Source organism: Thalassophryne amazonica, chromosome 12 (genome assembly GCF_902500255.1).
Source record: "Thalassophryne amazonica chromosome 12, fThaAma1.1, whole genome shotgun sequence".
Lineage (NCBI taxonomy): Eukaryota > Metazoa > Chordata > Actinopteri > Batrachoidiformes > Batrachoididae > Thalassophryne > Thalassophryne amazonica.
In genome coordinates, this window is record NC_047114.1 from 72,809,193 (window position 1) to 72,836,475 (window position 27,283).

Consider the following 27,283-nt stretch of genomic DNA (forward strand, 5'->3'; position numbering starts at 1 on the left):
CATTACATGGAGAAATGTGGCAGGGGTGGGATTTGAACCCGGAACCTTCTGCACTGAAACCAAGTGCATTAACCACTTGGCCACCACCCCTGCACTACTAATGACAACACTCATACTGAACATAATTTCACTGGCATAGACTGATTTTGGAGATCAAGCAATAATTGCAGATGGGCTTTCTGAGGTCCCAGATAGCTTTTCTGATTTCCTTTTCTAACTTTCAGAATTTAGTAAATTAGCATATGGTCCATTGATACTTATGTGTAGACACTAGTCCCTAGAGGCAACTATTTTTGGTAATCTGGGCAAATGCAGTCCCAGAAAATTCCGAATGTGACAAGCAAGAAACAGGTGTTGTAAACAAGTCAATGCTGCTAAAAATACAAACTTGCAGAAACAAAGATACTATTCTGACATGGTTTGCACATAAGACTGACATGGTTTGCACGTAAGACTGGCATAGCATGTTTCAAGTACACACATATATGTCAGAAGGTGGGGGGACATACCATATTCTGTCCCCCCTGGTTGAAAAAGTGGGGGAGACATGTCCCCCTATCCCCCACCAAATTGCGCCCATGCATCTGGATGTTGGTTGGGTGTCTACAAGACTGACCTGCCTTGCAGACCAGAAGAGAAGCTGATGATTATGCACGTCAGCCTTCAGCAACTATGATTCTGGAGCTGGAGCTGGAGGTGCACCTACCCACAGCCACCTTAGAAGAAACAAGAACTGAAGCAGGGTCAGAGGAGGCAGGCTGACCTTCTACCACCTCAAACTCTGGAGTTGGAACTGCGCCTGCTGTGTTCACTGCTGGTCACCGTATTCTCTTATAAAGAATGCAGTAATTGAACCCAAAAACAGGCACGGAACACAGAGAGGTAATGTGAAAATGAAATGATATCCAAATATGAAAAAGTGCAGGAACAAGACGTAGAGCCAAAGGGAGTACACACGGATGTCATGGACATGAAAACAGGACTGACAGAGCAGACAAACTGAAAAACAAAAAGCACACACCCAAAGATAGTACAAGGGAATGGCACATAGAGAAAACACACACACACACACACACACTAGTTCAAAAGAATACAATAGGACATGTGAAAAGTGGAGATCATTTCAGTTTGGACATTAACAAACGTCATTTTCAGCTGTGTGTCACAACACACTTGAATGCAAATAATAAATACAATCTCAGAGACTATCAGCTTTAATAGGGGATGATGACATGTAAATGTAAGTATTTGGATAATGCATAATTATACTATGCTGGAGCTCTGACTGAGTGACCATCAGGTTCTTGGTCACCTCCCTGACTAAGGCCCTTCTCCCCTGATCCCTCAGTTCAGATGGGTTTCCAGCTCTAGGAAGAGTCCTGGTGGATCCCAGCTTCTTCCATTTACAGATGATGGAGGCCACTGTGCTCATTGGGACCTTCAAAACAGCAGAAATGTTTCTGTACTCTTCCCCAGATTTGTGCCTTGAGACAATCGTGTCTCAGAGGTCTACAGACAGTTCCTTTGACTTCTTTCTTGGTTTGTGCTCTGACATGCACTGTCAACTGTGGGACCTTATATGTAGACAGGTGTGTGTCTTTCCAAATCATATCCAATCAACTGAATTTACCCCAGGTGGACTCCAAGTAAGCTGCAGAAACATCTTAAGGATGATCAGTGGAAAGAGGATGAGCTCAATTTGGAGCTTCCTGGCTGTGAATACTAATATGTGATTTCTTGTTTTTTTTTGGGGTTTTTTTTACATTTTTAATAAGTTTGCAAAAATCTAAAAAAAAAAACAACCTTTTTTCATGTTGTTATTATGGGATGTTGTGAGTAGAATTTTGAGGGGGAAAAATGAATTTTATCCCTTTTGGAATAAGGCTGTAACATAAAAAAAATGTGTAAAAAGTCATGCACTGTGAATGCTTTCCGGATCCACTGTAGGTTGACCAGAGAATTGCCCTAAAATGTTGTATTCTTTCAAAGATAAAGGTAGTTCAGTTATAATTATTTTTTTTTCCCCACTCCAATGTCAATCAAACCTTGTGTATGTATGTAGATGGGTTCTGGAATGGCCCAGGTGAAAACTCAAGTTAATAAAGGTCAGTCATTGGGATTCAAGTCATTGGGTCAAAGATCAAAATTTTTCATGTTTCATAATCAATTTTCAGTGATCTTTGCACATATATGGGGGTGCACATTGGCCCAGCAAGGTCAAATTTGCCAAAGATCAATGATAAGGGTCAAGGTCATGTCTGTTTGTTGGTTGACTCCTCTAAAGGTGCTTTTGCTGATTGAAGGTTGGCCTGAAATTGCTCTTAAACAATTCATCTTGACAAAGATCAAGAAATATGTTTTCAACCATATTGGACCAAACATGGCACACATTTAGGTGGATTCTAGAACTGCCCCGGCAAGGTCAGCTAGAAGGTCAAGGTCACTGGGGTCAAATTGCTGTAGCCATTACGGTCTTCATGCCTATGGGTACTATTACCTAGTACTAGAATATAATAACAGTTTAATTCAAGTGTTGTGGCAAGAGATGGAACAGGTAAAACTTTAAGCACAAAGTTGTGATGGTGTCTTGGTGGTTTCTCTCTCTCTGTTTCACACCTTTACTTAAGGCACTTTGACACTTGCACAAATTTGATCCCCGCACTGCCCCGCAATTCGTCGTGCCAATGCATCCTGCTTTGTCCCACTTGACCCCACGCTATATAAAATAATCATTTCATAGCCGATGACACATTTGCTCTCAGAACTTGGCTGATGAAACCATTCTCTCATCGCTCCCAGAATCGCAGAGAAATTATCTACAGCTACAGGTTGTCTCGTGCGCATCGTGTGGTGGAGAATGCATTTGGAATCTTGTCTCAAAGGTAATTATTTATAATATATATTGTAATGGATTGGTAAAACAATTGCATTTTCATTCCTTCTTATGAGTTAGATAACGTATCTGTAAAGTTATGTTTATTATAGATGTAGCATCTCTTCATAATCTAATTTCAGGTTCAGATCTCCTGCGCGCAATGACACGCAGTGTTTTCAAATAGGTTGAGCAATGTTCATGCAAGTGGCATGAAATTAACGCGTTCCACAAATTTTGAACGTTTCAAAATTTTATTTGCGCACTGGCAGCCACGCACAGTTTACAACAGTTTATGATGGGTTTACTCATTGGCACGCCATATTGCGTACCAGTGCGTGGATCAAATATGTGTCAAGGTGCCTTTACTTTTGAGTACAAGCTGCTGTAGGCAGATTTAACACATTGTGCTATGCTTTTTACTGACAGTGTTAATTTAACACAAGAAATGTCTATATTTGTCCACTGTTTTCAGGGTTAAATTAACACTGGTAGTTTTGTAGAGTGGTGTAAGGAAATGTGCAGAGAAGGGTACAAACCCAAAACTCTCCCCAGGAGTTCCTGACAATCCAGTATTCAGTCCCATCCTGGGTGACACCCCAACCAGCCACAGACACAATGTGATTGGGCAGAGAGATGGGGTGAAACTCCGAGAAGATTCCTCCTGAGTACTGCTCCAGGCCTGCTGTGGCCATCAGGGCACAGCTGGAAATCACAGAGCATGTTTTAAACTGGCTGCCCTGTAGAAAAACACTTTCAATTTTACCTAATTTTGCTTTTTAAAAATATTTCTTTGGGCATTGTTGTATGGCTGGGGGGCCTGGCTGCCTTTTTGTTTCTGTCTTTTGTTTTTCCTTCCAGGTGGCTTGCATTTGGGACTGAGTGGCTGTGTTGCTGAGGTTATCAGGACCTCACCCTGATCACCTGCGGCTCGTCAGGACTCACAGCTGAGGTGCATCTATATGGATTGGAACATGGTGGCATTTAAGACTGGAGTATACAGTGTGTATTTGCCAGAGACTCGACCTTGTGACCAGACGGGTGAGATCGTCGTCTCGGGAGCCATCTCATCATCAGTGGATGCAGAGAACGTCCAGGGTTTGATGCACGGTCTGTGAAAGAGGAGGGGGTGAGGTCTCACGCTCGTCAGCACACTTCCTGAGGTACGTTAGATTTTGTGACTAACATTTATACAGTCAGTAAATGTGGTGTCCCTCACACCTTTTTATATTGAGCTGTATGTTAGTCATGTATCGGCTTCCACTGCAGTGGAGTTTTGTGAACTGGATGTTCCATGTCTGCAGGTTGGGAAGCTGATTAGTAATCAAGCCAGGAAGTGTTTGCTGTTTGTACACCTTTAAGTGTTCTCTCTGTGTGTAGAGTGTGGACTCACATAATGGTTCCTTCTTTCACAGACTCGGTTTGTTGCGGCCACCTGGGGGGTGTCGGCGGGGTCCTTGGGTCCGAACAGCTTCTGGCTCCGGACCGTTAGCGCTGCTGGGAGCGCACCACGCCAGACCGCACTTTCTTTTGTTATTTTTTGTATCACTGTTATGTATTAAATTCAGTTAGCCTTTGTACCGTGCTCTGCTTATTTCATACTGGGTTCTTCAAACGCTGGTCGGTTCTCCGAGCTGCGTCCGACACATAACAGGCATCACGTGTAGAAACATTGTGGAATTTGTATAAACTGCATGTTGGAAAAGCAAATGGCTTTGACCTGTACATACAAGGAATATAAAGATGTCAAAGCCACACATGATTTTCATATATATATATATATATATATATATATATATATATATATATATATATATATATATACACATGATGAAGACCCCTTCAGACCAGAGCCTTTGCTACCATGTATTGGGATATTTAATTAACTTTGGTTACATGACTAACCTGATGGGCCCACTGGTGTAAATTTCAGCTTTCATCTGGTCTCTTCCAGAAACTTCTCCGTAGTCACCCACTTTCCACACTGTGTAGTTTTTAACAACCACACACGAATGAAAGAAGGAGCAGGTGCCACACTGGTTAAACAGCTCGCACTCTGCAGACCATCAAATTCACACAATTCAATGTGTTACACTGAACTAATGACTTTAACATTCAAATCCACACATTTTCCATGAAATCAAACTACATTCTAATGCAGCAACTTATGTGTATTGTATTTTTCCACTTAAAAACATGACTTCTTGTGGTCATGAAAGTTTTATTTTCACAAAAAAATGTGACATATGTGTCCAGCATTGATCACATTATTCCTTTTTTATTTTAAGAATTGCCTGAAATCTGAATTGTTCATGAACACAAAAGTTAGATTTAGAAAGAGACATCTTTATTATAATCTTTACACAGTCACTAGATGACTGATTAATCAGTTCAAATTCTTGGTGTGATTATTGTCTTTTGACCTGCATGTGTCAAGGTGCCTTAATGTTTAGGCTGATCCTGTCTGTGGATGAAGCACAGACATGGATTAATGCTTTTGTGTCCTCTAGAATAATTCCCTGGTTTGTAGCAAAACGGCACGAGATGCCTTCAGATGATTCAGAATATGACAGCTACAATGTTGAGTAGAATTGAGGAAATCTGAACATGACCTCTTTTCAGTGGCTCCCTGTGACTGTGAAAGCAGATCTTGTTGATATAAAATACTGAAAAGCTGTGCACATGATGACCTCACTGAAATAATTAAACCCTGCATGTCATCATGTGTATGTTGCAGTCTCAGGATACAGGAATACTTTGTGTACTCGGCGTTAAGAAGAAATTGGCAGGTTGTCGAACCTTTGCATATATTGCACTATTTTTAAATGCCAGTTTTTTTTTAAAGGTAACTTTTAAACATACAAGTATTATTTAATTACTTGTTATAGCATGATGAATTAGGTTTACGATTTTGTTGTGGGCTTGTGCATGGAGCACTGCTGTTTGTGTGTTTGCGTTTTGAAATTTTAGTTCTGTGATTAATTTATATTTTGTATTTGTTATCATGGGTATACGTATATTTTTATATACGTCTGTATACATTTTTATTTTTGTGGTTAAACGGGTGGGTGTTTATAAGCTTTTGCTTCTGCCTACACCCTTTCAGGCACACGGGTATGTTGTTAAATTGTTTTCTTTGCTATTTTGAGTCTGTGTGTGCTGAATAAATTCACACACACACACACACACACACACACACACACACACACACACACACACACACACACACACACACACACACACACACACACACACACACACACACACACACACACACACACACTCATCTTCAACCTCTTAGTCCATTTAAGAGTCGCAGGGGGGCTGGACCCTATCCCAGCAGTCATAGAGTGTCATTCATATTTAGTTTCTGCTAATCACATTTAGTTTGTGTTACCTTATTTTATTTGAGTTTAGCAGTATATGTTTTTATGACATAATTGTATTTGGTGTTTTTATTTTTTGAATGGTTCTCATGGATCTTAAGTTGTTGTTGTTATTATTTATCATTTTTAATAATAATAATTTTATTATTTGTCAGTGGTGAACAGTACGTTAAAAAATTTGTAAAATCAGAATATCTTAAAGCAGTAAATTTTAGGATACAGTAGTGTTCAGAATAATAGTAGTGCTATGTGACTAAAAAAATGAATCCAGGTTTTGAGTATATTTCTTATTGTTACATGGGAAACAAGGTACCAGTAGATTCAGTAGATTCACACAAATCCAACAAGACCAAGCATTCATGATATGCACACTCTTAAGGTTATGAAATTGGGCTATTATTAAAAAAAAGTAGAAAAGGGGGTGTTCACAATAATAGTAGCATCTGCTGTTGACGCTACAAACTCAAGACTATTATGTTCAAACTGCTTTTTTAGCAATCCTGTGAATCACTAAACTAGTATTTACTTGTATAACCACAGTTTTTCATGATTTCTTCACATCTGGGAGGCATGGAGACAACCAACTTGTGGCACCTTTCAGCTGTTATTCCACTCCAAAATTCTTTAACAACATTCCACAACTCATTCACATTTCTTGGTTTTGCTTCAGAAACAGCTTTTTTGATGTCACCCCACAAGTTCTCAATTGGATTTAGGTCCGGGGATTGGGCAGGCCATTCCAAAACATTAATTTTGTTGGTTTGGAACCAAGAATTTGCTCGTTTAGTAGTGTGCTTGGGGTCATTGTCTTGTTGAAACACCCATTTCAAGGGCATGTCCTCTTCAGCATAAGGCAACATGACCTCTTCAAGTATTATGACATATCCAAACTGATCCATGATACCTGGTATGCGATATATAGGCCCAACACCATAGTAGGAGAAACATGCCCATATCATGATGCTTGCACCACCATGCTTCACTGTCTTCACTGTGAATTGTGGCTTGAATTCAGAGTTTAGGGGTGGTCTCACAAACTGTCTGCGGCCCTTGGACCCAAAAAGAACAGTTTTAGTCTCATCAGTCCACAAAATATTCCTCCATTTCTCTTTAGGCCAGTTGATGTGTTCTTTGGCAAATTGTAACCTCTTCTGCACATGTCTTTTATTTAACAGAAGAACTTTCTTGCAAATAAATTAGCTTCACACAGGCATCTTCTAACTGTCACAGCACTTACAGGTAACTCCAAACTGTCTTTGATCATCCTGGAGCTGATCAATGGGTGAGTCTTTGCCATTCTGGTTATTCTTCTATCCATTTTGATGGTTGTTTTCCATTTTCTTCCACGCGTCTCTGTTTTTTTGTCCATTTTAAAGCATTGGAGATCATTGTAGATGAACAGCCTATAATTTTTTGCACCTGTGTATAAGTTTTCCCCTCTCCAATCAACTTTTTAATCAAACTACGCTGTTCTTCTGAACAATGTCTTGAACGTCCCATTTTCCTTAGGCTTTCAAAGAGAAAAGCATGTTCAACAGGTGCTGGCTTCATCCTTAAATAGGGGACACCTGATTCACACCTGTTTGTTCCACAAAATTGAAAACCTGGATTAATCTTTTAGTCACATAGCACTACTATTATTCTGAACACTACTGTATTTTTACCCTATATTGAACCCCCCCCCCCTCGAAAATGTAACTTCTTCAAAATAGATGACTATCACCTGCAGCCCTCAGTTAACAATATAACTCCAGAGTTAATTAACTGTTAAGCTTTCCTAAAAACAGATCAAGTTCACACAACAGTCATCTGTAATCTGTAAGTGTTGTTTCCTTTACTTTGGTTTTTAGCTTGGTAGTTGTTGCAGGTTTCATCAGGAATGCCTCTCTCGTGTGCGTAGGCATAGACTTTCAGGTGATCTCCTCCAAAACAAAAGCCTGCCCTCCCACAGTCGATGACATTCTGGACTGACAGGTAGGCTGATGGCCATGCGCCTCTACGCTTTATGTTGATACGGTCTTGGAGAAAAGAGTAACAATCAGTTATGTTTTGTTTATCATATTCAACATGTTAATATATTACATTCACAACATCACAGCAGTTAAAAGGTCACAACTGACATGCATGTCCACTACTGTCAAGCTTTCAAGCACAAATCCATTTTCCCATCTTCCATCCTTAATTTTACTTCCCTCCTCCCATCCCTCTGTCGCCATAGTTACCAGCGAGCGCACTGGTGGCTCCCATGGCCCAGCAGGACCCACAGTACTGTGGGATGTGTTGGTTCCGTGTGACGCTCACATAATTCTTTCCATCGATGTTCCTCCAGTCCCAGGATAAAGGAAGATCTGACACCTTCATGTACTCATGTGGTCGGGCCTGAGTTCTAAACGAAGACAATGAACCTCAAATGTGACACTTGTGAAAAGGCACTGAAAAAATCAGTACGACAACAATACTGTAATAATAAAGTATTACACAGCAATATGTATTACACACATGTAGTATTATATAAAAGAAATGCTGTTCAGTAACACTTGGGAATGTACTTGTATTGTTGGTGTTACAGTATTAGCTCAGTGTTATCTACATTATTGAAGAATATGTTAATTATTACCAAATTAATCAATTAAGCGTGACAAAAGGTGCAATAAAACAATTAAACATACCTGTCACAATTGAACAGTTTATAAAACCCAGTGAAAGAAACATAAATCAGAGCAAAGCTGGAAGTAGGATTTGTCTTTTTGATATTTTCGGGGGGGGGGGGGGGGGGATGAACAGGAAAAGTGATGCCATGCAAAGCCTCAATCCTTTCGTGAAATGTTCTTTAAATCTGTTATTTTATGTCTCCTCACCTCACAGACTGCGGTCTGCTGTCTTTGTAACATGTCTCAGACAGCAGCTGAAGCGCAGCAAAACCAGCGGAGTGAAACAGAAGAACAGCAGCGCCACTGAAGCCGCCATGTTGGCTCTCCTCCTCTGAGCAGCGCAGGCAGCGACCCCTAGCGCCCTTTTACACAACAACACCCTACAGTATGGAGAGTGCAAATAAAATACATTCCACAGAACGTTTTAACGGCAAAGACAATTATGACAGTGTGAAAGTGCTGATTAATTTACTGTGACAGTGCTAAGTCTACAAAATGTCATGAAAGTTTTTTTAAGCTTAGTATTGAAAGCTATAAACCATCTTGCGGTTACGAATGCGCATGTCTGGGAAAGCCTGTAGCACTTCCGTGTCAACAGTCACGGGTACCAAACAATATGGTTTGCTACATGCTTAAACAATATGACTGGATGACTGCTTTTTTATTCACTACTGTCACAATTGCCAATGTTGTTAGTCTCGTGTCGGTGAATGTCACTTGTCCCTCCAGGAAGTTGATGCCGACTGCACGGGGCCATGTAACTAGCTAGCATAGTGGAGTCTCGTTCGTTATCAGAATCAACCAGACAAATCGCTCCACCAACTAAGAACGGCCATGCACCACCACCCACAGAATTGAGGCCGGGTGAGGTTTCCCGTGTTGAGTCAAATTAATTAACTGGGTCACCTCCAAAATTCAGTGGAGTCTTCAATGCCCTAATATGCATCTGTGGTGTAAATTTGGTGAGAATCCATGAAGTAGGTTTGACGTAATCCTTCAAGGGCTATTTGCTGTTTCGTAGTTGTGAATCTCTCACTGTCTCGCAGTCTGTGACTCATGCAAGAGGTCAGTTTCAGCAGAGTTCCAGTTCAGGACACAATGTAAACAAACCTCATGAAGTATGGACAACAAGACAACATCGGGGCACAGCAGAAGTCCATCACAGGTGCTACACGTCCTCTAGATAACTCTTTCAACTTGGGAGAACGTGTCCATCATCATCATTGGCCGTGAACTCGCTGGATCAATGCCATCCACATCCTCGCTAGCCATTGTTTACATGCGCTGTAAGATGCCAGAACTCTGCTGGCGCCACGGTGCATTCTGGGAAGTGCAGAGGGCCGCCAGGGGATTATGGGAAATGTTAAAGTACTGAAAATAAACTGAAATCTTGATCCAAATTCGGATCAAGGGTGCAATTTAGAAGTAGAAATTGGGGGGACAAACTGCGAGGCCCGCAGGGCCGAAGCCCATAGCCTGGGGGTCTGGGGGGCCGCTTTAGGCTCCCAGAAGCCAACGGTTTCTAGATAAACTCAGATGCATTCTGAGCATTCAGAACAGTAATTTTAATGTTTTGAGAAGACCATAAAGTGGACACCATTTGACTTATGTAATTTGAAACTGTGGATATAAGTACTTTATTCTGAGAATAGCCAGCATTGATTTTATTAACATCCTGGTGTAAATAAGGTATCACCACATGCGTAGAACTCAAAAAGAATGATAGGTTGAGTTTTCATTAAAAAAAACAACTGCAATGTGGGAAAATGTATTCATAAATCTGAAAGAACTGTGGGAAAATGTATTCATAAATCTGAAAGAACAGGCTCTTAATATTTATTAACTCTTGCATACTGTATTTTTTTTTCTCAAGATTTGTTTTTGCATGTTTGAAAAAACAACAGATCATAAGTTTAGGATAAATTACTTATCATGAATTTAATTTTCGAAGCGGCACTAATAACAACACTCATACTGAATATAATTTCGCTTGCATAGACTGATTTTGGAGATCAAGCAATAATTGCAGATGGGCTTTCTGAGGTCCCAGGTAGCTTTTCTGATTTCCTTTTCTAACTTTCAGAATTTAGTAAATTAGCATATGGTCCATTGATACTTATGTGTAGACACTAGTCCCTAGAGGTAACTATTTTTGGTTTCAAATCTGGGCAAATGCAGTCCCAGAAAATTCTGAATGTGACATACAAGAAACAGGTGTTGTAAACAAGTCAATGCTGCTAAAAATACAAACTTGCAGAAACAAATATACTATTCTGACATGGTTTTGCACATAAGACTCATATGGTTTACACATAATACTGGCATAGCATGTTTCAAGTACACACATATATGTCAGAAGGTGGTGGTGGTGGTGGTGGTGGTGGTGGTAGTGGTGGGGACGTCGACATACCATATTCTGTCCCCCTTGGTTGAAAAGGTGGGGGGGACATGTCCTCCCTATTCCCCACCAAATTGCGCCCATGATCCGGATCACCAACAAAATGCAGTTCCATGCCTTAATATCTATGTGTGGGGTAAATTTAGTGAGAATCCAAGAAGTATTTTTGAGACAATCCTGCTAACAGACAGACAGACAGATAGATAGATAGATAGATAGATAGATAGATAGATAGATAGATAGATAGATAGATAGATAGATAGATAGATAGATAGATAGATAGATAGATAGATAGATAGATAGATAAACACCAATGATTTTATTGCCTCCTTGGCAGACATGATAAACCATAGCGCTTACAGAGCACATTTGTTCAATCTTTTAAAAATGCTGTATGATTGCACCAAAACTATCAAACTTGTGTGATTCCTAATAGTGTTAAGATATTTATTGTCCAACTTGGTTATTTTATTTTTCAGTTTATCATTTCACGTTCTATATTGTATTGACTTGGAATAATTAATGTGATTCCACACACTCCAGTACAGCAGGTGGCTGTATGCACCTCTAAAGCTGGTTTGCAATCCGCTGATGATGATGAAGAAGAAGACATTTTATTTTTATTATTAATTTGTACGTGTTAAGTTTATTTTCAGAGTGTGGCTGATGACTTGATCAAGGTGAGCACTTTAAAGCAGTGATTCATGATGGATTTAATTGTTCATGTGTGTTGAAAACTACATCAAGTTTTACATAGTGTGATGCTAATGGCTAATATTAGCATGACTGATTGGCTCCCCTGTGGGCATTATATTACAAATATCTGCAATAATATGGCTTGTTGCATGTTTAATTGCGTAATTTACCATGCCTAAGAAGCATGTGCTGTAGGTGGTGTCTTATGCACACAGAAAGCCACACCTTCACTGCGGACATGCAGATCCACACACAATGTGTTTTTTCAGGATTACTTCAATACTAGCCTTGCTTCATTCTCTTAATGCACAAATAAAATCAGACTAAAGTTTTCCTGCTGAAATAAAACCATTATTCCTGTTGGAGTGTGAAACCTCACACCTTGTGGAGTTTTTACCTTTTCACATGTTGGAGCGGCCCTTTTACCACGGTATTTAACTGAAAACCCAAGACGTCAACCTCCTAGTTGGAGCGGAATTGTTTACATCTGTCAAATACCTGTGAACCAAAACATCAATATGTGAACAGCAAAACTATTTACCTTAGGTCACACATCCCGTGTGTCCATTGATGTAAAATAAGGAAGTCGGTCTCAATTTATAATGTACATTGTCCCGTAAGACCGACCTGTTACGCGGGAATTTATTAACAAATTATTCAAACAGAGTGAGTAAAGATAACTTTACCAGACACAGAATTCTGTGGATCCATTCGGCTGGCTCCTCCTAATGTAATTCTTGGCAAATCACCAGCAGGGGAGACAGCAGAAAAGACTGAAGACTCTCTGACTACACTACATTTTCATAATCAGAATCTGCTCTCTGTTGATTGGTCAGAGTCCCATCCATTTTCACGGTCCAGCAGTGGTCTTCTCCCACGGTCCACCCACTGTGCTGTCCTCTCACCTTTGCTCTCCTTTGATAGGGAAAATCTCCTTCACATCCTTATCAGCTTGCTTTGAGCCTCCTCTGCATGGTTTCCAATTGAGGTCAACTCGAAATGATACTTCAGTTGACATCATTGATAAAGAAGTGATCCTCCCATGTGTGTGCTTACATGATCAAAAAATACCATGTCATATTTAGGCCATGTGGCTAACTAGATCAAGCTTTAAAGTTTGTGTTAGTGGAACCACTGCTTGCTGTTTACATCTTTTCACATGATAACAAGGTAATGAAAGGCACTGAGCTTTTACAAGATATACTTTTGGTGCAGAAACTTAGTGTACAGAGATGAAGAACATAATGACCCAGTGCAAACTGAAATTTATAATATTATATGTCATATGTATTTCTAAGTAATTTATTAACAATTCCCCCCTTTGGCATAATTTAATCATGCCATGATAATTCAATTCCTGGCAATGATCCAATACTCCAATCAAACCAATACACTGCCAAACATTTAGGCATATGGGCAAACATCAGTTGACTCCACCACAGTACCCCTGTGCCGCACCCTCATTGCCAGTCTTAGTGAGTCAGAGTCCCACAGAGACAACGTCGAGTAATCGTGACTGTGCCTGCCTTAGCTTGTCCCAGGGTTTAAGATGGGATCTTACCCGTCATGGGCTATTCAGCCTTCCAAACTCACCTGAGAAAGGATACCAACTGGGCAGGGGTACCAAAGGGTGGGGGAACAGCCATTTGAGGTGTCATATCCAAACAGTTAAAATTTTCACAGATCATCAAATTTGTAGGATCATTGAAAATGAATTGAAGTACCTCGCGAGTAATTTACCTAAGAATAGATCTGTTGGATCGATCAATGCTTAAACAATACATGACAGTATTATTTAAAATAATAATAATAATACTAATAAAAAAATAAATAAAAAAAATTGAACAAGGACAGGATCAGATGCATATCATTACCTTTTTTTGGAAAGGATCTAAGGCCCACATTCAGTTTAACCGCCAGTCTTGAACCCTGATGGTGTGTAAGCAGTTACTTAATTGCAGCACCTATATCAGTAGCAAAAATGGTATAAGCAGTTCATTGCACAGTGCATTGTGGAAAACATGTACAGAGCGTATCAGTGAATCACTAAAAACACAAAAAAATATAATGAACTAAAATAATAAAAATTAAAACAATAAAATTTGATAGAAGAAGAAAGGAAATTAATACACAGAATACATCCTCAACCTATAAGTTCCTCACCTCTAAAAATAATAATAAAAAACAACAATAACAACAAAAAAACAAACAACAACAACAAAAAACACATTTTATTTAGGCAGTAAAAATATGTTGGTCTTCATCCTCTTCTTCCAGGTCATCTTCTTCCACTTCTACTGTCTCAGGAAGGGAGATTGAAGGTCTGGTTTCGCATTTATTAGGGGTGAGGGGCCCCCAATTTGTTGCAGTAGTGATGGATTTGAGAGACAAATGTCTTATACAACCCCTGGCAAAAATTATGGAATCACCGGCCTCGGAGGATGTTCATTCAGTTGTTTAATTTTGTAGAAAAACAACAGATCACAGACATGACACAAAACTAAAGTCATTTCAAATGGCAACTTTCTGGCTTTAAGAAACACTATAAGAAATCAGGAAAAAAATTGTGGCAGTCAGTAACGGTTACTTTTTAGACCAAGCAGAGGGAAAAAAAATATGGACTCACTCAATTCTGAGGAATAAATTATGGAATCACCCTGTAAATTTCATCCCCAAAACTAACACCTGCATCAAATCAGATCTGCTCGTTAGTCTGCATCTAAAAAGGAGTGATCACACCTTGGAGAGTTGTTGCACCAAGTGGACTGACATGAATCATGGCTCCAACATGAGAGATGTCAATTGAAACAAAGGAGAGGATTATCAAACTCTTAAAAGAGGGTAAATCATCACGCAATGTTGCAAAAGATATTGGTTGTTCGCAGTCAGCTGTGTCTAAACTCTGGACCAAATACAAACAACATGGGAAGGTTGTTAAAGGCAAACATACTGGTAGACCAAGGAAGACATCAAAGCGTCAAGACAGAAAACTTAGAGCAATATGTCTCAAAAATCGAAAATGCACAACAAAACAAATGAGGAACGAATGGGAGGAAACTGGAGTCAACGTCTGTGACCGAACTGTAAGAAACCGCCTAAAGGAAATGGGATTTACATACAGAAAAGCTAAACAAAAGCCATCATTAACACCTAAACAGAAAAAAACACGGTTACAATGGGCTAAGGAAAAGCAATCGTGGACTGTGGATGACTGGATGAAAGTCATATTCAGTGATGAATCTCGAATCTGCATTGGGCAAGGTGATGATGCTGGAACTTTTGTTTGGTGCCGTTCCAGTGAGATTTATAAAGATAACTGCCTGAAGAGAACATGTAAATTTCCACAGTCATTGATGATATGGGGCTGTATGTCAGGTAAAGGCACTGGGGAGATGGCTGTCATTACATCATCAATAAATGCACAAGTTTACATTGATATTTTGGACACTTTTCTTATCCCATCAATTGAAAGGATGTTTGGGATGATGAAATCATTTTTCAAGATGATAATGCATCTTGCCATAGAGCAAAAACTGTGGAAACATTCCTTGCAAAAAGACACATAGGGTCAATGTCATGGCCTGCAAATAGTCCGGATCTTAATCCAATTGAAAATCTTTGGTGGAAATTGAAAAAAATGGTCCATGACAAGGCTCCAACCTGCAAAGCTTATCTGGCAACAGCAATCAGAGAAAGTTGGAGCCAGATTGATGAAGAGTACTGTTTGTCACTCATTAAGTCCATGCCTCAGAGACTGCAAGCTGTTATAAAAGCCAGAGGTGGTGCAACAAAATACTAGTGATGTGTTGGAGCATTCTTTTGTTTGTCATGATTCCATAATTTTTTCCTCAGAACTGAGTGATTCCATTTTTTTTTTCCCTCTGCTTGGTCTAAAAAAGTAACCGTTACTGACTGCCACAATTTTTTTTCCTGATTTCTTATAGTGTTTCTTAAAGCCAGAAAGTTGCCATTTGAAATGACTTTAGTTTTGTGTCATGTCTGTGATCTGCTTTTTTTCTACAAAATTAAACAACTGAATGAACATCCTCCGAGGCCGGTGATTCCATCATTTTTGCCAGGGTTTGTACAACGGACCAGTACTGCTACAGTCAGAGAAATTAGAATTGAAGCTACCAGTCCTTTCCACTTGCCAAAATGTTTGTAAAGCCAGTCAGCTATTGTGTTATTGATCATAGAATCAGTAACACAATAGAAGGGCTCTGGTTCCAGAACCATCAAGTTCAACACTGTTTTGGGATAAATGCAGAGCACTCTGTGGCCAAACATGTGGCATACACCCCCCTTCGGCTATAACAAAGTCCAAGCCGATCGGTTTTGGTAATCCATCAATGTAACTTTTAGTTGTTCATGTGGTCCGGTCATAGTGTCTCTGGTCAGATTATTCAATCTTTGCACATTGAAATGGATATAATTAAATCTATCTACATTTTTTGGTTATCGTGCACCCCCAACAGAAGGTTGACTCAGTCCCGTTGCAATTTGATCCAACAATTTACATTCATCAGACACCCCCATTTTACCCCAGGAAACTATACTTATCAATAACAAAGCACAGACATGTGAAGGTTAAATAGATTAAATAGACACAATCCAAGAATAATAATGAAGTTAATTTCCCATACCATAAAGAGATATTTATTTTTACAAAGTCTTTTGAAGTCAGCTAGAAGAATGAAAAGTCAATAGTTTCAGGACAGTTATTCCAAATGTCTACTTCTTTTACAGAGACACAGTGATTATTATTATTATTATTTGTTGGGAAAGTGTAGTGACACAGACCCACAACAGGGGGCGTAAATGAACGGACAATGGAGATACAAAAAGATAACAATTTAATATTGTGAAATGTGCACAACGGTATACAGATACAATCTTAGACAACAGTCAATTAAACAGTCGGTGACGTGTGGGTAGGCTCGAGGATAGGAGACGCCTGTCCAGAGAAGAGCCGGGCCCCACACGATTTCCACTGCCAGCGGAGACCCAAGTCCTGAGTCCCCAGGTGGCCACTGCCTCCAGCTGTCGGACCGGGTACTGCTGACAGGAAGCACAAATAGATCAAGTGGGTGTGTGCTCACCCAGCAAACAGTCAGCACAGACAGTCAAAGTTCCTTCTGGTGGAAAACCTCCACCTCCTGAACACAGATATTCAGAGTGCGTGCAGATCCTTCTGAAACACTCAAGTTTTGGATTGAGGAGCGGGAACGCCGACTCCTCCAAACGTCCACAAACTCAGCAACCAGCTATGTGTTTACAAAAAGGTCTCAGCTGCAAAGACTCAGATGCAAAGAACATACAACTACGGCTCAGATGTAAAGATGTTACAACTGGCAAGTTTAGCTGTACAAAGGTGCGCATATGGCACTGAACGGCTGAGAGTTTACCTGTCGGGTAAGACGATTTCTCGGCAGAGATGTGGTGTCTCCTCCAGGCTTTTATGGTGTGATGAGTGATGAGGTGATTGATGACAGCTGTCAGCTCCGGGCTCCTGGTGCTCCTGTTGGCGACTGCGCCCTCTGGTGCCTGAAGCCCGCCTTCAGGCAGGGCGCCCTCTGGTGTTGGGCCAGCAGTACCTCCTCTTCGGGCGGCTCACACAACAGGACCCCCCCTCAACGGGCGCCTCCTGGCGCCCGACCAGGCTTGTCGGGATGCCGCCGGTAGAAATCGGCCAGGAGGCCGGGTCCAGGATGAAGCTTCGCTTCACCCAGGAGCGTTCTTCGGGTCCGTAACCCTCCCAGTCCACCAGATATTGGAATCCCCGGCCCCTTCGACGAATGTCCAGGAGCCTGCGGACGGTCCACGCAGGCTCGTCGTCTATGATGCGGGCAGGAGGCGGCACTGGTCCGGGGGTGCAGGTTGGAGGTGAGATATGGCTTAATCCTGGAAACGTGGAAGACTGGATGTATCCGCAGTGAAGCTGGTAGCCTCAGCTTCACTGTGGCTGGACTGAGGACTTTGATGATTGCAAACGGTCCAATGTATCTGTCCTTCAGTTTTTGGGAGTCAACATGCAGAGGGATGTCCTTGGTTGATAGCCATACCTCCTGCCTGGGCTGGTATGCAGGAGCCGGGGCACGCCGGCGGTCTGCATGGTCCTTAGCCCTCGTCTGGGCTTTCAGAAGGGCAGAGCGGGCTGTGCGCCACACCCGACGGCACCTTCTGAGGTGGGCCTGGACCGAGGGGACCTCGACCTCTCCCTCCATGGCTGGGAACAATGGGGGCTGATACCCCAAACATGCCTTGAAGGGGGAGAGGCCGGTCGCCGAGGAGATCTGACTATTATGGGCGTACTCGGTCCAGGCCAGATGTTGACTCCAGGCCGTCGGGTGCACGGAGGTTACACACCGCAGGACTTGCTCCAGATCTTGATTCGCCCGCTCTGCCTGTCCATTTGTCTGAGGGTGGTACCCGGACGAGAGACTCACGGTGGCCCCCAGTTCCCTACAGAAACTCCTCCAGACTTGCGAGGAGAACTGGGGACCACGATCTGAGACAATGTTCGTGGGGATACCATGCAGACGCACGACGTGGTGGACCAGGAGGTCTGCAGTCTCCTGGGCAGTCGGGAGCTTCAGGAGGGCTACAAAGTGAGCCGCCTTGGAGAACCGGTCCACTATCGTCAGGATGGTGGTCATGCCCTGAGACGCAGGGAGACCCGTGACAAAGTCCAGGGGCGACAAGACACAGGCAGCGGCTGGAGGAGTCCTTGTTCCTTCTTATGTTCTGCCTTGCCCCTGGCACAGGTGGTGCAGGCCTGGACGTACTCCCGGACATCGGCTTCCATCGACGCCCACCAGAAGCGCTGCCTGACCACTGCCATGGTTCTTCGCACCCCTGGATGACAGGAGAGCTTGGAACCGTGACAGAAGTCCAAGACTGCAGCTCTGGCCTCTGGTGGGACGTATAGTCTGTTCTTAGGTCCATCGCCGGGGTCCGGGTGTCGTGTCAGGGCCTCCCGGACGGTCTTCTCCACGTCCCAGGTGAAGGTTGCGACGACAGTGGACTCGGGGATGATGGTGTCCGGTGGATCCGACAGCTCTGGCTTGACCTCTTCTTCATGCACCCGGGACAGTGCATTGGACCGTTGGTTCTTGGTCCCGGTACGATACGTAATTTGGAAGTCAAACCGACCGAAGAACAGTGACCAACGGGCTTGCCTGGGGTTCAGACGCTTCGCGGTCCGGATGTACTCCAGGTTCCGATGGTCCGTGAAAACTGTGAAAGGCACCGCAACTCCCTCCAACAGGTGTCTCCACTCCTGAAGGGCCTCTTTCACCGCCAGAAGTTCCCGATTGCCAACGTCATAGTTCCTTTCAGCCGGGGTCAACCTGCGGGAAAAATAGGCACAAGGGTGGAGGACCTTATCGGACTCCCCACTCTGGGATAGCACGGCTCCTATCCCTGAGTCAGAGGCATCCACTTCAACTATAAACTGGCGATCGGGATCGGGCTGCACCAGAACTGGTGCAGTCGAGAACCGGTGTTTCAACTCCCTAAACGCGGCTTCGCACCGATCCGACCAGGTGAAGGGGACGTTAGTGGAGGTTAGGGCCGTCAGGGGGCTAACTACCTGACTGTAGCCCTTTATGAACCTCCGGTAGAAATTTGCAAAGCCGAGGAACTGTTGCAGTTTCCTACGGCTTGTTGGTTGGGGCCAATCTCTCACTGCCGCAACCTTGGCCGGATCAGGGGCGACGGAGTTGGAGGAGATAATGAACCCCAAGAAGGACAAAGAAGTGCGGTGAAACTCGCACTTCTCGCCCTTCACAAACAGCCGGTTCTCCAACAACCGCTGCAGGACCTGACGTACATGCTTGACATGAGTCTCAGGATCCGGGGAGAAAATGAGAATATCGTCAAGGTATACGAAGACGAACCGATGCAGGAAGTCCCGCAAGACGTCATTAACCAAAGCTTGGAACGTCGCGGGCGCATTGGTGAGGCCGAACAGCATGACCAGGTACTCAAAGTGACCTAACGGGGTGTTAAATGCCGTCTTCTACTCGTCTCCCTTCCGGATCCGAACCAGGTGATACGCATTCCTAAGATCTAGTTTCGTGAAAATTTGGGCTCCATGCAAGGGCGTAAACACTGAATCTAACAGAGGCAACGGGTATCGGTTGCGAACCGTAATCTCGTTCAGACCCCTGTAACCAATGCATGGACGGAGTCCGCCGTCTTTCTTGTCCACAAAAAAGAAACCATCACCCATTGGGGAGGTGGAGTTCCGGATCAACCCGGCAGCTAAAGAGTCCCGGATGTAGGTCTCCATTGATTCGCGTTCCAGACGTGAGAGGTTGTACAGCCTGCTGGATGGGTGCTCAGCGCCCGGTATCAAATCAATGACCCAAACGTACGGATGGTGCGTGGGCAGCGTGAGTGCCAGATCCTTGCTGAAGACGTCAGCAAGGTCATGGTACTCGGCTGGCACCGCCGCCAGCAGTGCTGGGGCGTGAAGGGTTAGATCCCCACTCAGGATCGTAACTGGGATGCGTGCAGATTTACGGGGTTTCCCCGCGTGAGTATTATGGCCCACCCTCAGCCCAGTATCTAAGGGTGGGCATTGTAGTTTAAACGCTTGGGTCAGTTCTTCTGTATGTGCTCACTCGAGCCACAAAAAAAACATTCCCCGCGGGCCAGCCTCCGTTGTCTGTTATTTGATTTCACTTTGGCCCTGCTCGTGTCCATAGCTTCATCAGCAGGGGGAGCTGTTGCCACATGGAGCTCTCTGGCAGTGGAGCGTGGGGACGGCTGCACCCTTTCGGACCCGGAAGGGAGAGGGACGGCTCGTGCCCGGCCACACCCTTCGCCCCACTCCCGACGATGTTCTTCTAGTCGGTTGTCTAACCGTATAACCAGGTCGATAAGCCCGTCAAAATCCTGCGGCTCGTCCTTAGCCAGCAGATGCTCCTTCAGGACTGGAGACAGTCTGTTTACGAAGGCGGCACGGAGTGCAACAGTATTCCAGCCGGACCTCGCTGCCGCGATGCGGAAGTCGACTGCATACTCGGCTGCACTCCGACGCCCCTGTCTCATTGACAGCAGCACGTTCGAAGCGGTCTTGCCTCTATTGGGGTGATCAAACACTTGTTTGAACTCCCGCACAAACCCAGTATATGTTGTTAGGAGCCGTGAATTCTGCTCCCAGAGCGCCGTAGCCCAGGCGCGTGCCTCTCCTCGCAGCAGGTTTATTACATAAGTCACCCGGCTGGCATCAGACGCGTACATGACAGGACGCTGTGCAAAGACGAGTGAACACTGCATCAGGAAGTCTGCGCACGTCTCGACACAACCTCTGTACGGCTCCGGAGGGCTTATGTATGCTTCAGGGGATGGCGGGGGGGGGGGGTTCGTTGAACGACCACTGGAATATCTGTATGTGGCACTCGGTCAGCAGGAGGAGGTGCCGCAGCAGCGCCCTGTGCGTGCGCTCCCACCTGAGCGGTGAGAGCCTTCATCCTCCGATTGAGTATAACGTTCTGCTCGGTTACCAAGTCCAACCGAGCAGTAAAGGCGGTTAAGATTTGCTGCAGCTCACCTAACATGCCTCCTGCTGGTGCCTGTGCACTCTGCGTTTCCATTGGTGGTTCACTCGATGGTTGACGCCCCTCGGGATCCATGACGATGGCCGAGAAATCCTGTTGGGAAAGTGCAGTGACATGGACCCACAACAGGGGGCGTAAATGAACGGACAATGGAGATACAAAAAGATAACAGTTTAATGTTGTGAAATGTGCACAACAGTATACAGATACGATCTTAGACAACAGTCAATTAAACAGTTGGTGACGTGTGGGTAGGCTCGAGGATAGGAGACGCCTGTCCAGAGAAGAGCCGGGCCCCACACGATTTCCACTTCCAGCGGAGACCCGAGAGACACCGGAGCCGCCAAGTCCTGAGTCCCCAGATGGCCAACACCTCCAGCTGTCGGACCGGGTACTGCTGGCAGGAAGCACAAATAGATCAAGTGGGTGTGTGCACACCCAGCAAACAGTCAGCACAGACAGTCAAAGTTCCTTCTGGTGGAAAACCTCCACCTCCTGAACACAGATATTCAGAGTGCATGCAGATCCTTATGAAACACTCAAGTTTTGGATTGAGGAGCGGGAACACCGACTCCTCCAAACGTCCAGAAACTCAGCAACCAGCTATGTGTTTACAAAAAGGTCTCAGCTGCAAAGACTCAGATGCAAAGAACATACAACTACGGCTCCAATGTAAAGACGTTACAACTGGCAAGTTTAGCTGTACAAAGGTGTGCATACGGCACTGAACGGCTGAGAGTTTACCTGTCGGGTAAGACGATTTCTCGGCAGAGATGTGGTGTCTCCTCCAGGCTTTTATGGTGTGATGAGTGATGAGGTGATTGATGACAGCTGTCAGCTCCGGGCTCCTGGTGCTCCTGGTGGCGACTACGCCCTCTGGTGCCTGAAGCCCGCCTTCAGGCAGGGCGCCCTCTGGTGATGGGCCAGCAGTACCTCCTCTTCGGGCGTCCCACACAACAATTATTATTTTTTACAATAGTTCAGTCTTTGTTTTACCAGATAATAATGGTCCTCTCAAGTTATAACTGGAGTCCTTCCTTTTAAATGGATTCTGAAAATGTTGGAATACTGCAGAAGTTTGTTGTTGTTTTTCTTTCTCTTTTTTTCTTTTTTTTTTTTTTTGTATAATGTAATCAATTAAGTCCATGAATTTTCAGAATATTGCAGAAAATAAATAGTGGGTTAGTTGACTCAAGGTAAGGTTTATTACTGATGGTTTTCTTTTGCAGTAACAATGTTGAATTAGTATGTACTGTATGTTTATATATGTTCCCAAACCTTAATGCAGTATGTCATAGATGGAGCTATTCATGAATAATATATAGTGATTAATTAAGAAAAATTCATGGGTCTTGTACAGAAATGCAATGCATTTTGACATTTTGGAGTTAGCATAATTTATGCCTCTTGTACAACTTAATCCGCATAAATAGTAACTCCAAAAAATTTGGTTCCAGTTACAATTTAAATTGTTCTGGTGAAATCCTGGCCTTATTTCCAAGCACAATGCACTTTATTTTACTGATATGAAGTGATAATTTGTTTGAGTGAAACCTTGGTAAGAAGGTCTGTAGTCTCCTCTCCACCATATCCAAAGCTGTCCCAAATGATCCCACATGTATTCTTCAAATAATTCTGAGTTTATTAATATGAACAAATCTGAAAGAAAGAAGAAGAAGAAGGGGAAGAAAAACAAACAAACAAACAACAACAAAAAATGTTTCCCTTATCTGAAAGGCAACACTCTTAATTAATCTAACAATTTGGATCATTTATAATTTAGTTGTGTGATCACTTCTATGAATAAACAAATGAATTAATTTATTCAGCACACACAGTCCAAAACAACAACAACTTACAACAAAGAAAGAAAATGGATTAACAATGCATCTGTGTGCCTGAAAGGGTATAGGCAGAAGCAAAGCTTATTAACGCCTACCCCTTCAACCAAAAATAAAATTATCTAGCCCAAAAGGAGTGGGGGGGAAGTAAAAAAAAAAAAAAAAACCATCTATTCCCACCCCTTTTTTTCAACCACTTCAATCTCTTCAGCTTAAAGGACACAATCCAAATGCTACCGAACAAATTTACATTTACAAATGTCCATTTACAAGTGACATCACACAAAACTCAACCTTCTTCAGCAGATACATATCTTGAAAACATCATGTCTTTATACTGATTTTTAAACTGATTGATATTTGGACATTGTTTATGTTCCTCCGTCAGGTTATTTATTAAAAATATATGATAATGGTTTTGCGATTTCAGTAATTATTTCCTTTACTAAGGACATATGTACCTTATTATGATCTGCTGACTTTTTACTTTTACATGTACTAACAACATTAATAATTTCCCTTTTATCTACTGGTCAAAGAAACATAGAGTGCAAATTTCTGACAATTAATTGCTGATTTTCCCATGGGCTGTGTGGAATTTCAGCTGCCAGATCTGGCCCAACATTAGCAAAAAAATTACTGAAACTATTCACTACTTGATTCATGTTATATTCATATTTGTTGTTATAAGTAAAGTATGTTGGGTAGTTATTTGATTTGGGTTTATTTGCTATGATACTATTCAGTATTTTCCATGTTTCCTTGATGTTTTTATTATTGTTTAGTATTTTTTTAAAGTATGCTTTTTGTTTACAGTTCCACATAATAGTTCTTAGTTTATTTTATAGTCCTTATATTTAATCTCTGCCCCTCTTGATTTACTTTTAATGAATTCTCTGTTATTTACCTTCTTACAAGCCTTTTGAAGACCTTTTGTTATCCATGGGTTAACTTAATATTTATTTATTTTTTATTATTATACTGTATAATTGGACAATTTTTGTTGTATATATTGAGAAATGTGTTTTCAAATTTGGAATATGATAATTCACATCTTGCTTCTCATTAATGGGATTCCAATCCTGTAAAAGTAAATCATTTTTAGGTGCTTGCAATATTGTATTTTCTCAGTACATTTTTATTGAAATTTAGATCAGTTACTATAAAAATTGGTAAATTGTCACTAATATCATTAATTAACAAGCCACTTAATATTTTGGTATCTATCATTTGTAAGTATGTTATCAATGAGAGTAGCTGAATGTGAAGTTATTCCTGAAGGCCTAGTAATTTTTGGATATAGATTTAGACTGTACATAGTATTAATAAAATCCTCAATTACCTTATGCTGATACGGGTTTAAGAGATCAATGTTTATATCGCCTCAGACAAATACTCGCTTATTACACATCTGTGGGAAAAAAAGAAAACTTCTCTGTCCAGTTTTGAAACTTCAATTTTAGAGCCCAAAGCTCTATATATGCAGCTAATAAATACATTTTTACCTTTTTCCATACCTATTTCGATTGTGATGGATTCCAACAGATTTTCCACAGCCATTGTCATTTGATCTATGCTATCATCTTATGCTGAAAGCAGATTTAGGTTGGGGAGGCAAGTAATTTGGAAAAGTTTAAAAAAAAAAAATGCATAATCCTTTTTTCTAAAGTGAGAGAGTCTATCCTTAGTAGTTAACTTAGAATCAGCAGGGTACCAGCTTAATTAGTTAAGAGTGATTAAGATCATTAAAATAATACAATAAGTGTAATTTAATCAACTTTATTTATTTAAGTGTTTACTAGCTTGGTCTTTTTGGAGTCAGATTGCAGTGCAGTCCGCTCCTACCTTTCACTCGGCTCTCTACCCTTCTCTCTGGCTTGAATGTTCTAATGTTCACACTCTGTTCCCAAACAAACTGATAAGACTCCGCTGCAGTTTTTCTCAAGCAGTTGTGGGGGTGTGGAGTGGTGGAAAGGGGGGGGGGGGGGATTTGAAGCTTCCCTCAGCATTTGTGCGTGTGCATGTGTACACTTCTCCCCGACACCTTAGTTTAAGAATAAGAATTTTACGACTGCTTGTAGTATATCAAATAAAACAACTTTTCTCAAATAAAGACGAGGAGGAAAAAAAAACGTCCACAAGTCCAAAAATGACCTGTGTCCCATTACGCTCGTCATATTATACTGTACTGTACTACTACTGTACAAATGTACAGTAGTGTTCAGAATAATAGTAGTGCTATGTGACTAAAAAGATTAATCCAGGTTTTGAGTATATTTCTTATTGTTACATGGGAAACAAGGTACCAGTAGATTCAGTAGAGTCTCACAAATCCAACAAGACCAACCATTCATGATATGCACACTCTTAAGGCTATGAAATTGGGCTATTAGTAAAAAAAAAAGTAGAAAAGGGGGTGTTCACAATAATAGTAGTGTGGCATTCAGTCAGTGAGTTCATCAATTTTGTGGAACAAACAGGTGTGAATCAGGTGTCCCCTATTTAAGGATGAAGTCAGTGTTGTGAAAGTGTAGGAACACAGACCCACAACAGGGGGCGCAAATGAACGGACAATGGAGGAAGTCAAATAACACTTTTACTGTTGTGAAATAAGCACAACAAACCCAACCGATTACAATAATAGACAATAAAGTCGAATCACAAAGGTGTCATGTGGGCAGGCTCGAAGATAGGAGACGTCTGTCCAAAGCAGAACCGGAACCACACGATTTCCTCCGCCACCGAACCCCAGGAATACTGGAGCCGCCAAGTCCCGAACTCCCAGGTGGCAACTGCCTCCGCTTGTCGGATCTGGTACTGCTTGCGAGGAACAGAAACAGTCAGATGTGGGTGCGCCTGCACCCAGCAACACGTATGGTGGAAAAACCACCTCCACCTCTCGTCAGGAAAACACTGTTAGTGCAGGAATGTGAGTACTTGTCCAAAAGGGTCCAATACAGTCTCCTGCTGTTCTACTCACTATCTGCGTGAAGGCAAAAAAGTATTTATGGTCAAAAGACAATACAATTGGCTGGATACGTTACCTCCTCGGTAGAGCGATATCTCGGCAAAGAAGTGGAGATGACGTCTTGCTGATATACCGCTGCGGATCAGATGATTGGTAACAGCTGTCGTAGGTGACAGCTGTCACCCCGGCTGCTCCTGTGAGGTGGCAGCGCCCTCTGGTGCCTGGAGCCCGCACTCCAGGCAGGGTGCCCTCTGGTGGTGGTGGGCCAGCAGTACCTCCTCTTCAGCGGCCCACACAACAGTCAGCACCTGTTGAACATGCTTTTCTCTTTGAAAGCCTGAGGAAAATCAATCAATCAATCAATCAATTTTTTTATATAGCGCCAAATCACAACAAACAGTTGCCCCAAGGCGCTTTATATTGCAAGGCAAGGCCATACAATAATTATGTAAAACCCCAACGGTCAAAACGACCCCCTGTGAGCAAGCACTTGGCTACAGTGGGAAGGAAAAACTCCCTTTAACAGGAAGAAACCTCCAGCAGAACCAGGCTCAGGGAGGGGCAGTCTTCTGCTGGGACTGGTTGGGGCTGAGGGAGAGAACCAGGAAAAAGACATGCTGTGGAGGGGAGCAGAGATCGATCACTAATGATTAAATGCAGAGTGGTGCATACAAAATGGGACGTTCAAGACATTGTTCAGAAGAACAGTGTAGTTTGATTAAAAAGTTGATTGGAGAGGGGAAAACTTATACACAGGTGCAAAAAATTATAGGCTGTTCATCTACAAAGATCTCCAATGCTTTAAAATGGACAAAAAACCAGAGATGCGTGGAAGAAAATGGAAAACAACCATCAAAATGGATAGAAGAATAACCAGAATGGCAAAGGCTCACCCATTGATCAGC

At 42.5% G+C, this 27,283-nt stretch overlaps 1 protein-coding gene across 1 annotated transcript in view; it reads right to left on the minus strand.

Annotated features, from left to right (window-relative positions):
* Window positions 1-27,283, minus strand: part of LOC117521277 (cathepsin Z) — a 45,771-nt gene that overhangs the window by 1,247 nt on the left and 17,241 nt on the right. The window contains exons 2-6 of the mRNA XM_034182603.1: window positions 9,117-9,271; window positions 8,481-8,644; window positions 8,097-8,276; window positions 4,778-4,928; window positions 3,412-3,577 (exon numbers count right to left, since the gene is read on the minus strand). Coding sequence (XP_034038494.1) covers window positions 3,412-3,577; window positions 4,778-4,928; window positions 8,097-8,276; window positions 8,481-8,644; window positions 9,117-9,271 — 816 coding nt within the window. The remainder of the gene's footprint in view (window positions 1-3,411; window positions 3,578-4,777; window positions 4,929-8,096; window positions 8,277-8,480; window positions 8,645-9,116; window positions 9,272-27,283) is intronic.